Below are 13,457 nucleotides of genomic sequence, written 5' to 3'. Positions count from 1 at the left end.
CCCCTGCCGGGTCTTAGCGGTGTGACGGGATCGGTTGGGTTGGGAAAGGCCTGCGGGACCATCGAGTCCGAGCTGAGGTTCAGCACCGCCTTGTCAAACAGACCGTGGCACTGAGTGTTTGAGACCATGCCATGCGCAGTGTTTCCTTAAGCACTCTGAATGTGGTGACACCCCTGCTCCCTGGGCAGCCTGTTCCAATGCCCATGCACTCTTTCTGCAAAGAACTCTTGCTAATGCGCAGCCTAAACCCGCCCTGGCATACTTTAGGACTGTGTCCTCTTGTCGTGTCTCTGGGAGAAGAGGCTGACACCCACCTGGCAACAGCCTCCTGTCAGGCAGTTGCAGAGAGCCATAAGGGCCTCCCTGAGCTTCCTTTGCTTTGGGATGAGCAGCCCCTGCTCCCTCAGCTGCTCCCCACACGACTTGTGCTCCAGACCCTTTGCCAGCCTTGCCCTTCTCTGGACTCGCTCCAGCACCTCAGTGTCTTTCCTGCGGTGAGGGGCCCAGAACTGGGGAGAGGACTTGAGGTGTGGCCTCACCCGTGCTGAGTACAGAGGGACAATCACTGCCCCGGTCCTGCTGGCCATATTATTGCTGATATTTTCTGATTTTCCTCTCTCCCTGCTCCTCTGCCAGCACAGGGTGACCCTGGGTTGAGCATAGCTGAGGAAGAGGAGGAGGCAGCAGAGGCAGGAACATAGTTGAGAACGTGGGAAGCCCCCAAAGTCTGTAGGGTGGAGGGGGAAGGCAGGCAGCCTCAGGGAAGGCAGGGGGGTGAGGGTGGCACTGTGTAATTTTGCCAGGTGCCCAGGCTGCTGTCATGCTGATACACTGCAGTCTGATTTTTTAAGCGAAGTCATAATACTTAATCCAAAATGAAGCCTTAATGATGCTTTAATGAAGCTTTTATGTTCAGTGTGACTCAATGTACTAAAGCTGATACAATACTGGAAACAGAATCACAGAACGGCTGAGCTTGAAGGCCTCTGGGGGCCATGTGGTGCAACCCTTCTGCTCAAGCAGGGACACCAGGAGCCAGTTACCAAGGTGGCCTGTGACTTTCTCCAAGGACAGAGATCCTACAGCCTCCCTGGGTAAACTGTGTCAGTGCTTCATTACCATCACTGTGAAAAAAATAGAGAAAACCAAATGAAAACAGTAAAGAGCTAACATACCCCATACCCCTTCAATTACACTAAAAATTCTAAATGGGTGTTTACATTTCCTTGTTAGTTAGGGTCCTGGATTCTTATTGTACAGAGCTGAACATGGAATATTTATCCATGTGTCTTTATGGATACATATCACCTGTGCCTAGTTGTGACAATCTGCCAGGTAATGCAATAGGAAAAACTACTCTCTGCTGTCTTCTGACCCTTCCCTAACAGCTCTGTGCACACAGGAAGCAAGGCTGCCTGGTTTAACATCAGAAGAGAATGTGCACATTTGCTTCTTTTCCTGTCCTGTGTTTATTCTTAGGCAGAGCTTGGTAGTGTTCACATTGGCTGATATGGAAAACCTCCCTTTCTGGCAATCACAGCTTTAAATTTCAGTATCTTAAGATGATGTTCATCAGAGAGGCTGGGGATCACCTGCACATTGAGCTATCTGGGTCCCATCTTGAAGCCTCCACAAAGCCACAAGACAAGGCTCTCTATATTGAGTATTTTACACTCAAATAGTGAAGCTTGTGTTCAGCCAGGCTGTAGGGAGAGCACAGTGGCAAAAGTAGGCGTGTTGCAAATGAGTGGTTCAGGTTTGGTGCGGTAACATTCTGTAGCAACTTTCATGGTCAAATGCAGAAGAAATTGCTTCACCTAGGCCTCAGGTTAAACTGAGATGACAGATGTGCCTTCCGTGAGAAATCCTGCTCCCCACACACGTCCGCAATTGCCAATACTGAATCCATTGCCCTTTGTCAAACAGGGAAGGCAGCAATGACTTCCAAGCTCATTTTCATAAAGGAGCTGCAACATTAAGAGAAAGTAAACTGCTGTAAACATTTACCAGAAACTAAATATGTCAGACTGGTTTCTGCACATTTTATTCTAATAAACTTCCTTTGTGGTGTTTTGGTCCACTTATTAAAACATTTCAAAACTTCAAAAGCAAAACAATGAGCAAGCTTAATTGTTTTTTCTTGTCTGATATGTGGTCACACCATACGATCTTTTATATAAAGAAAAAACTCAGTAGTCAGGGTACTTTTCAAGTCATTTTTATTAACAACAATATGGATTCAACTTTGTCAAGAATTTACAATTAACATTGTAATGTACTGGCTATGTTGCAGTGTCAGTGGAAGCAGCCATCGTGCTTTCTAAGCCTACTACAAAATTTTCTTTTTGTCTTTCAAAGAAGTCAAAAACGCTTCCAATAGCAGATGACATCGGATATGTCGAATTGTCCTGTGTGTGGCCACAGCTGAATGAATGGCCACATTTGCATCCAGATGAATGGATAGGAAAATATTAAATATTACATGCTTCCACTGACGTTGCAGGGGACAAATCTTATTTCAAAAACAAATTAATCTTTTTAGACAGTGACAGCACATTGTGTGATGTTGTAATCCATTTGAATAAAGTCAATTAACACACCTGAAAAAAAAATGTGAAGCAGAAATACCTGGGACAAATTCTTTTCCATATTTCATTCAAACTCAGTGAATCCAAAAGGATTGCATGACATATAAGTCAGGATAAAAGTTGGCCCAGAGAGGCAAGTTCATTTCTGGTACAGGTGGTTCAGTTCCTGTAAGGTCAATGGAACTGAGTCTGATTATCCCAATGGAGGCTGAGCTTCACCCAGTTGGGCAGTGAATTCATTGAAGTCAGTGAAGCCATCCAAGGATGAATTTATCCTCGGGTGTTTAAACCCTTTTTTCCTCCATTCCTTTGCTGTTATATTTTCTTTTCCTGCTTATTCCTACTTTCTGAATATTCTGATTTTCTCTGTGCTTTTAAAAAATGTCCCTTCTCTCCTTCCCTTTTTATATCAGTACTTTGTGCGTTATTTTTTATATAGTCAATGTGACAAGGGTAAAGTCAGCTAAGTATTATTTTCCTCAGGAAATAACTGGAATATTACCATTTTCACTTCAAACAGATGCCCAACAAAATTAGGATTTGAATCTGAGTTCCCAATTCAAGAAAAATTCTTGAATTTCATAGAATGAATGAATTCCATAGAATTTTTGCTTGAGTAAGGATTGCAGGTCCCAATCCAGAAATACTACTGTACATCAGATGTTCTACTATACATCAGCAATTCAGCATGATTTGACTTATCACAGAAAAGCAGGTGAATTACTCATCACCATACTATAATGAGAGCAGTCACTCTAAGTAGGAGTATCTCAAAAACATATGGAACAACTGTGGGCACTGTAAATAAAAGTGTATGATCTTTGCAATCTTGAACCCTAGGCTAAAACATCATATTAATATTTAAATAAAAAGTATAGATCATATAAGCCAGGAGCAAATACAAATTTTTTAACAAATATAGTCATTGAAACCATTCTTTTCAGCTCTCTCTTCATTCAGGTAGAAGAACATGCTGACCAGAAAACAGTTATTTAGATAAGGCTTAAGTCCTGAAGCTCTTACTTAATTTCAACTTCTCTCTTCAAACAATTCTCAAGTGGATTGTAAATTAAAAAGAAAAAAAAATTCTTTGTCCTGACTCATGAACAATTATTAGTTGTCATGAGCTGGACTTTAATGAGGAGCTCAGGACAAGACTTGAAAGGCCAGGCAGGCCCTTCTTTTGTGAAACCAATAAATGACTGTCAGTCATGACACTGTCTTTTAAAGAGAGAGCATAGAAACTCCTCATGAGGAAATACGAGTAAAGCTTATAAAAGTCCAAACAAACAATTCTTCCTCTTTAAAATTTCATATATTCACTACTCTTTCTATTTTCTATCAATATTATGTTAAAAAACCCTATATGATAAGACTTGCATCTACAAAAATAATAATAACGGTGAGCATAAAAGAAAAAAAATTAGAATTTTAAACCTTAATTTGAAAAGATACGATCTTCTGGGTTTTTCAGTACTTTGTAAAGACATTAATATTTTCATACATAATTTATAGAACTCATTCTTTTGTGCACAAAATTGTATTAAATAAATTAACTTAAAGTTAGAAGGACTCAAGCATCTCATTTAAGGCAAAAATACCAAGTTCCTGTGAGATAAATTATCAGCAAACCCCAAGGCCCTGTTTCTGTGCAGAACTGGGACAGTCAGGGCCTTTGCTCAGTTCTCCCATCGACGCCTTCCGGGTGCAATGGGGGTGCAACCATCTGCCCCTGCAGATGAAGGTGGAAGAGTGGTGTCCAATTCATGATGCCTTGGATTTTCGGTCTCGTCAAGGAGGGGAAGGGAGTTTCACTGTGGACACACAGTTGCCATGTGCCCAATCGCTTGCTTCTTAACTGAACCTAACGTCACACTGATGCTTAGGTCAGCAAGAGGCTTCACATGAAAGGCAAGAAAGGCACCATAAACAGGAAAAAGGAAAAAATAGCCTAAAAAACTATTATAACTTTTAAATTTTCAATACTTTAAACTTACATATCTGTCTGGATAAACTGCAGACATTCAAATAAGTTAACAGTTAAGTGAATTGAGATGTGGAAAAAATGTATTTGTCCTCACAAAATTGCTGTTGTAATCAGGCTTCGGTATGGTCAGATTGCACATAAAGGAAAACAGGAAAGGCTGAATATGGTGAACTATATGGCAAATCAGTGGTGAGGAAATTGTGCTTCAAGGTGTCTTTCAGGATTTAACAACTGAAGTTTGCTCTGGCATAAGCCATGGAACACAGTGTACCATCCATGGACCCCGTATAATGACACAATATATACACTCTACAGTTTGCACGTACTTTCACATAATAAAGTTCTCATGTAACATCCAGGAATACTTCTGTAAAGCAAATGGAAGCATAAGTTACAATGGTTTCATAGTAAACAGATCAGCTCCTTCACAATACAATCTACAGCATTTAGCCACAGTTAAGACTGGAGTGATGTTTTTGATGTACATAGCGAGTTCCCAGCGGGTCTGGGCCTTGAGAAAACACTGCCCTGAGTGAGCTGGCACTGGCACACCCATACATTCGGTATTCCTGCTGCTAGAGGGAAGCTGAGCCCAAGCTGGGTTGTCTACAAGCCTGTGGTGCAGGTGGGGTGACAATCTGGCAGGAGGCAACACACAGAAACCTCATTCAGCTGGGAAGAGTGAAAGCCGGTTTAGGCTCTGCAAGGGTTCTCCCAGTGGCAAAGCCTTGCTGGGGATGTGCAGGCAGGCACTAACACTGCTCCTGCACCTCAGCAGAAGTGAAGTGTAGGCTAGAGTAAGAAAAAATAAAAAGAGGATGCATCAGGCAGGAATGCTCAGTGTGATATAGGCTTTGAATTTGAAAACTTGGGTTTTAGCAGGAAGGAGTCTGTGAGTCCTGTGTTGGAAAGTTCACAAGAAATTACTGTAATTGGGACAATTGAGCTAAGAGTGAGACCATTTTCCCTGTCTCCTCTTCCCCTTTTATTAAAAAAGAAACAAGCCCTTGCCTTTTTTTTTTTGTTAGTTGAGGTGGCTTTCTCTACTTCTATTTCTGTTTCTGATTGCCTGCATGTTTTTTTTTTTTAATTTTTAAAAATTTTTTTTAATAACACTCAGTGTCTGTGAGAAAAAAAACCCAAAACATGTGACTTTTTCCTTCTTCATCTTTCTTGTTTTATTTTATGGGATGATTTCCCTTCCTGCCCGTCTAAATCCATATTATTATTTACTTATTTTCCTATTGATTGTATTGTCTTTCTCCCTTCTGTTGTGTCCTCTTTAGTTTTACTCTGTATTTCAGTTCCTCATTTTCCCTTCTTGCCCAGCCTTATGAAAGTGCTGTTGTAGTATCAGGCTGGGACTGCAAGGAAAATTGCCAACATTTTCACAAGAAGGAAATATTGCTTTGACAATAAAGGCAGCACCTGCTTCCTTCCCTCACCTACTGCTGCCAAAATGGTTCAGATTCACAAGTCAGCTTCGCAATGAAACTAGAAGGAGAGATTCACTTGAATTTTCAGTGCAGTCCCCCATGTTATTCACTTCTGAGGCCAGACCCAATCTTAAAATACAAACCTTTTGTAACAAAATAGTTCTTGTTATAAAGAACAATGTGATAGTGGTGTGTCAGGTACTTCTGCCACAGCACTAGATCACCAAAAATCACGTATTAACAAACTGTTCTTCAGAGCAAAAAATAACTGATTACTGATGAGTTAATGTGTGTATCTTGCAACTGGCAGCCATTTCTAACCCCATGTTACTCATTTCCTTGGTACCTTGCTAGCAGCTGTAGATAATCTTTTTGTTGTAAACATAAACTATCATCTAAATCAGGACATTATATATATATATTTAATCAGTTCAGAAGCAAAGTGCTTTAAATCTTAAGATTTTTACTTCTGCCCCATAGAAACAGCACAAGGTCTAAATGCTCAAATTTTTGTTTTTTGATACATCCTGCAGCATTAGCTTTGTAGGCAACTCATTATTTAAACCTACTGTACTACATGAAAGGCTGCTGTACTGTAGGTATAAATTTGGATGTTAGCCATTGCTTAGACATGCTTTTTCATGCAACTAGGAAATATGGGCTCATTCAACTGCTTTGCAGATTCATCCTGATTTTTGTGATTTTATCTTATTAAAAAGGCTTTCAAAATAGTTCATGCTATGATATGTATGACTAGAGGAATGACCCAGCCAATGAAGAAAGCCAGAAGTTATTTAAGTTTGACATGGAGCAGATTGAGTGCTTCTGTACCATCCCCTGGCTTGCAGATGTTTTGAGATGATCTTGATATTCCAGTCCTTAGAGAGTCAGCAGAGAGAGTTGTTTCCACTAACGGGCGCGAGATGGCTTCAGTAGCCTCTGTCCCTGCCTCTGTCTCCAACTCTTCATCTGTTATAAATAATTTTGACTCCCTCCATTTGGAGTATACGTCTTGGCTACCTCTGGAACCACTGGAGTCACTGCCAGTAATCTGTATATTCAGTTCTTCTGTTGACTGTATAAGGTTTTGTACAGATAAAGATTTTCCTAAATCCATTTGCACTACAGGTTTAACTGAGAGCAAATGTTCCCCTTCCGTATCCAGACTTTTTCTCCATGTGAGATCCTTTGTTGCACTGGGCTGTGCGACTTGTCCATTATCCTTTGATGCAACAAGGCAAGCGGTGACATTAGAAATATTTTCCTGTGTGGTTACAGGAATAATATGAATGGGCTCAGGCCTATTGATATGCTTCATCGATGAGAAGGGTGGTATTTGTAATGTTGTCGGAGTTGCTGGCTTAGTTGTCTGGTTTATTTGGTTTGATGCATTATTAACTGTTGCAGGTCCATCATTTGGCACTTGTGTTGCTTGACTATGCATAGCTGGACTAAAAGCATAGTAAGCCTGAGTGCTAAATTCATTTGGTGTCAGTATAAGCTGTAGGCCACGAGGCAGATTGGCACTGGCTGATCTGGATACACATCCACTAAGTTGTGCAGAGTTAGACAAATCTTTGCTGTCTGATGGACTCTGATAATCAGAAGTCTGCTCACACTCGAAAGCTGGCATTTGAAATGAAGCCAAAGTGAGCGCAGATGCAGATCCTTTTCGCAGAACTTGCTGATAAATATCTAATAGACAGTCCAGTTTTGATTCAATGGATTGTACCTATACGAGAGGAAAAGTTCAACATTAGTGCCAAATACTAATTTAAAATATCTGGAACCCAAGCAAAAGGAAAATGCAACTGCTGAAGAGAAAAATGGAAGTAGCTCAATATACGTTATTGACCCTTGAAAAAGAATGTCAGAAGCCATGTACATTTTTCATAGGCAAGCTGAGAAAAGGGGAGAAGAGGCTAAGGTAATAAGATGCATATAATTTTTACTTCAATGTATAAATGAAGCAGGCACTAGAAAAAAATATAAAATTAACCTGTTCAGCTTTTGAAATTGGCAATAAAACACAGAAAAGGCATGAGCAATAAAGACAGAGTAACACAGATAATCACTCTACCTGTTTCTCCACTTTGACTACCCGCCCTAACATACTGACATCATCAGTGGTCTCATGCTCTGCAGGATTCTTCTCTCTGTTTCTTTTATCTGCTGTGATTTGTCCTTTCCCAAGAATTTGGTCAACGCTGTAAGAGAAACCAAAAGCTGTTGCCATTCATGGAACTGGCATAAATGTGGAAGTGTTTGCTATATATATATATATATATATATATATATATATATATATATATATATATATATATATTTATATTTATATATACACACACACACACACACACACACACACACATATATATATGTTAGAAATAAAAAAGATCACAGTACTTCAGGAAAGCACCCAAAGAAGAAGACAAACTATTTTATTAATTAAGGGAAAAAAAGAAAAGACGTGATTTTGGAGCATATTAGACTGCTTTTCTTTTTTGTTGGCACTAACCAGGAGCCAGAATTTAGCCATTATCTGGGAAAGCCAAGGCTAGACTTGCAGAAAGAGGGAAAGAAGAGGTGGCCTCTCCAACGGCTTGATGTTATGCAGAGACAAACATACCAGTGCCACTCCCAGCTCTCCCATCCTAACAACAACATCCACTCCTGGGAGAGTTGTCAGTTTGTATGATGCGTGATGTAATGTTGTTTAGTTTGGCTTTTTAATTACTGTTGCTGGGAATCTCTAACATAAAAACTGCATAAATTGTACATTAGCAGTAGTTCTCAATTTCTTTCTGTGAAAAGAGGAAGTATGGGATGGGAAAGAGGCAGTTCTCAATGTCTTCCTCAGCCTTTTGACTAAAGTCCTTGTTTACAAATGGACTTTACAGATAAAGGATTACCTTTTCTAATCTTCAGACTTCCATTTTCTGAGAAAAATTTGGATACATGTTTTTTGTTTGGTTTTGCCCACAATTCAGTTTCTGGCTCAGCTGTGTTCACAGAAAGAGAGGCTGTGTAACACAGAAATGTTAAATGTTGCCAATATACTTCATGCAGTGAATGACATTAGATGCTTATGCAGAGTGTAACTAATTCTTTCCTTACCGTGACTGAAGACTCTTAATCCTGCATAACATGTCTAGGTGACCTGCTGAATACTGTTCAATGACATCTTTGACATCATATGGGCGAAGCGTTTCCTTAAACTTTCTCTTTGCAACATGAAACTTCATAATTCTGTGGGGGAAAAGCATTTTATACATTAATTTTCAACAGTTGTGGAACCATAGGTATATTTCACTGACAAAATTTCATAGCTCATTTTTAAATGGAAAGTATTTTCAATACAGCTTGTGCAGGTAAACTTTCACATGGTTTGTTTTTTAAGTACAAATGAACTGTAGCTATGTCTTTGAATTGTTTGAGAGGTCAGGTAACACTTTTTAAAGACTGAAGAGCAGGTTTAGTGTATCAGTATATACCTGTTTGACTTTTTTATGCTAGGTGCTTGATATGAAAAGTATGCCTGACTTAAACCTGTGATTAGTTTCACTGACTTGAGTGAGATATCATATCAGCTACATTTGTGCATAAGATACTTCTGCTCTTGTTACAGGAAAGATTTCTTTAGTGAATTGATGACACAAATAACAGTATTCTTGTTCTGATGTTCATTTCAAGTTCCTTGCTCTCCTCTTGGTGGGAAGAAAATAAAAAAGCACCCCATTAAGTTTTCATCAGTTTTCATATTTTAGTTAACATTCAGGCCTAAATATTTGTTTTCAACTTATTTGGCTGACTTAGGATCAATTTTTGCAGGCTGAAGTTTTCATGTTTGTTCCCTACTGGAATATATAGGAGTTATTGCTTAGTTAGCATTCACGATTTTTTCCTTGAACTTTACTGCACAACAGTAAGGTTTCAGGTAACAGTAAATATCCAAAATTGATGAATGGCATACATATTTTTATCTGAGTCTTGCAGAAGTTTCTGTGGTATGTGACATGAACATGTGATGTCTCCTGAGTAGCTCTTCTTAGAATAGAAAGCTTGATATAAAATTGCAAATTTTCAACAATAAAAATGACAAATTTGTAAAGTTAATGACAGTGAGATGATTTTCCTGGTCAGCTGGTAGAACCTGAAATTTTCCTTGGTTTACATAAGGATTGGGAGAGAAAACAAGGGATCACGTGTATTAGCCATGCTGGCCTGTGCTGCAGAGCTTATGAATTCCCATTAGGGCCAAACTGCTGATATTTGCTACCTATTGCAATTGAAAAAGCAGAGACTGTAAATTGGTATCCTATCCCAAATGTCAGTAGTCATGATAATATATTCCCTCTGGGTTTATTATGATATGTGTTTAGCAGCTGTAAGACAACAAATTATAATAAAACCCAAAACATGGTTCTCACTCTCTGATAAAAATAGATTTTTGATGTTTTAGTGGAATTTAGAAAAGTCATTCTTCATATAGTTAGGACAGATATTATGATAATAGGTATGTAGAGTTGCATTGATAGTATATGGTGATCCTCTACTCATTTTTGGATCATACATAAATATTCTTAAAGATAACATCAAGTCTTTTCTCTCAGTACTTAGATTGTTGGTATTTCCCATTCTGGTGACTTTCACTTAAAAATGAGATTGCTTGTCACTGGTATAGAACTTGAACTATGATTCTCATTATAGAAATTAAAAATGGAAAAGGCCTGTTAGGAGCAGTCCATCAACTTGACACTTCAGGGCTGATCTCCACGCACTTTCAAATATATTATATTGGATCATGGGCTTTTCTCTTTTGCCTTACCAGCCAGTTTTACAAAGCAATGGCTTTTGGTATCTTTTGTAATCTGGAAGTCTGTAAAGCTGTGATGAATCTGGGATGCAGATTTTTTTTTGTTTAGCTGTAAAGTGATGCCAAGATGTTGGTTTATAGGACCGTGACAACCTAATCTTCTGAATCTAGTTCTTTATTGAGTTATGAAGACTGAATAATGCAGCTGACATATAAAATAGTATAATAGTTTTGTTGTTACTATTATTATGTTTCAGTGGTCACAATGTTTTACTTCATGCATTTAATAAAGTAAAAATATGAAACTCTATTAGAAAAGAAAAGCCAGACGATTATTGGCATAATTGAAGACAACTGAATTTACCACAACTGGGTGATTTTACAAGGGAAGAGGCAGAAGACTAATTATTATTAAGAACCATGGAAGCTTCTTAATCAGTTAGCACAAAAGTCTTCATTACTACTTTGCAGCTTTATAACACTTTTTTTGCTTATCAAGGCAGTTTGTTCATAATGTTCAGAAGTCAAACAGAATTGAAAGCATCACCGCTGTATCTGTACTACACTACAGTGAGCTGTAACTGTACTGTTTCTGGTTTAGGTATTAGCTCATGTGAGTCCATCTTAATTAACTTCAGCAGGGTTTGGAACAGATCCATATTGCTTACTTCTTTTTGTTCAAGCACACAAAATTTTACATGAACTGTACAAAAAATATTGCTCTATTAAAAAACTGTCATTTTAAAAGCCTGCAAGTTAATTAAGAAACAGAAAAACTGAATCCTTTCAGTGATGGAGCCTTGCAACGGCTTTGCAATTATTAAATTTAGTTGAATCTCCATAGTTATTTAGTGTTTTATAAAATCAGTTGGCATCATGTATCTTGATATCACAATGTAATTAACTTTCTTTACTGTGAGGGTGGTTGGGCTCTGGAACAGATCATGCAGGGAATCTGCAGATTCAGGGCTGGAGCAAGCTGGCCTCAAGACCCAAACAACCTTGGAGCGACCCAGTGGGAGATGTCTCTGCCCACACCAGGGTGGTCGGAACTAAATGGTTGTTACGGTCGCTTTTACCCAAACCATCGCATGATTCCTCATGTTTCACAGATCACGGATAGATTATGTACAACTCCGTAGACTCTGAGTTCCTATGGGATAAAACCAAGGTAGTTGCAGGTAACCTATCCGTACAAAAAGGGGAAAAAGCCCCGCGGCACCGGCAGGGGGCGAGCACGGCCCGGCGCTGCCGCCGCCGCTGAGGGCGAGGCCGCGCAGGCCCCGCGGCGCTGGGAAGCTTCGCCTCCGTGGTTAAATCGCTCTATGCCGTCCAGCGAGGCGGCGTTTTATAACCCACATCTAATGTGACAGGCGATACGCGGTTGTAAACACACCCAAGCCACAAGTATGACAGTGTTCTGGTAAGAGTTAGTCATAAAAAGTAGCTTATTTCAGTCATCCATCCAGAGAAGAGCAGAAAAAAAAATCTGTTGAAGCAGACCAATACATAAAAGTTAAATAACAGCTAAACCACAGGTTCCACTAATCTTTATGTACCCTGATGATTTATGGAAAGTCACAGGTCCAATACCAACTTTTGTTTACTGATCCATAGTAGCCAAGAGCAGCACCTGTTTCATTTATCTGTTCTCAGATGCAGGATCAGCCTTGCTCTAAAATGACAGTGTTTTCTGTATGTGCATGTTACATATCTTGCCTGGCATTCACTGCATTGTAATTTGCCTTCATGATGCCTGTTCCAGTATTAAAAGCTGTTTTGCTTGTCATTTAGTGCACTTTCCTGAGGGTGGCACCAAGTTAGAGCATCTCTAATCCTTGGTGCAGCCCTGTCAAACTCATGCCATTATTTTCAAAGCTGTGTCTTTTCAGTTTTGTCATAATCTCAGGAAGAAACAGAGCTTCATTCTACTGGGACTCAGGTAGAATCATATATGGTTACTGCCTTGAATATTAAAAGACAGGTAGGTTGCTTTATCCATAGCCAGATGAGGTGACCACAGGTTGTTTGCTCACCTACAACATCAGGAAAGCAGGTGCATAGAGATTTAGCTGTGCTGGTGCCTCTGTCTCTTTACCCTTACCTTGCCAAATATCCCTTCTTCCTGGTAAAATGCAATGTGCAGAAGAGATCAGGATCCAACACAGAGGCCAGCAGACAAAGGTATTTGAGACACAGTTCTACTACACGTGAGGCAAGTGAATCAAAACTGTCTTCTCACTCGTGTCTCGACCTGACTCATCCTCTAGCAGCCAGAAGCATGATTTTCCCCTAAGTACAGCGCTGTCCTAGCCAAACACATGTATAAGAGCCTTGCCTAGGCTCTGAATACCATCTGGCAGAAAATAAACAATGTGTTTTGATTTAAAAGAAAGAGGGGTTTCTAAAATAATACATTGAACAAATTCAAAATGGCTACTAAAAATACATTTTATAGGTGTTGCAGGAACATTGTAAAGACTGAACATAAATGGTAAATTATATTTTCCATCTTTGTCTGTTAAATATGTATGACTGTTCAACTGTACAGCTTATCAGCTCTAGAATTCTCAAGTTTCATTACATTTAGCCACAGTTATTTTTTTTTCTTAGCAATAAATGAAAACATA

General features: G+C 39.3%; 1 protein-coding gene across 3 annotated transcripts in view; it reads right to left on the bottom strand.

Moving 5' to 3' along the window:
• Positions 1 to 2,202: 2,202 nt before the first annotated feature.
• The window catches only part of KCNQ5 (potassium voltage-gated channel subfamily Q member 5), a 282,208-nt gene continuing 270,953 nt past the window's right edge, over positions 2,203 to 13,457 (bottom strand). For all 3 annotated transcript variants that reach the window (XM_064412417.1, XM_064412415.1, XM_064412416.1), the window contains 3 exons: positions 9,129 to 9,260; positions 8,092 to 8,218; positions 2,203 to 7,743 (listed from right to left, as the gene is read on the bottom strand). In XM_064412417.1, coding sequence (XP_064268487.1) covers positions 6,802 to 7,743; positions 8,092 to 8,218; positions 9,129 to 9,260 — 1,201 coding nt within the window. In that variant the 3' untranslated portion in view covers positions 2,203 to 6,801. The remainder of the gene's footprint in view (positions 7,744 to 8,091; positions 8,219 to 9,128; positions 9,261 to 13,457) is intronic.

This window comes from Passer domesticus, chromosome 3 (genome assembly GCF_036417665.1).
Source record: "Passer domesticus isolate bPasDom1 chromosome 3, bPasDom1.hap1, whole genome shotgun sequence".
NCBI classification, from domain to species: Eukaryota; Metazoa; Chordata; class Aves; order Passeriformes; family Passeridae; genus Passer; species Passer domesticus.
Note: the sequence above shows the minus strand (reverse complement) of the source record. Positions and strands in the feature narration are given on the sequence as shown.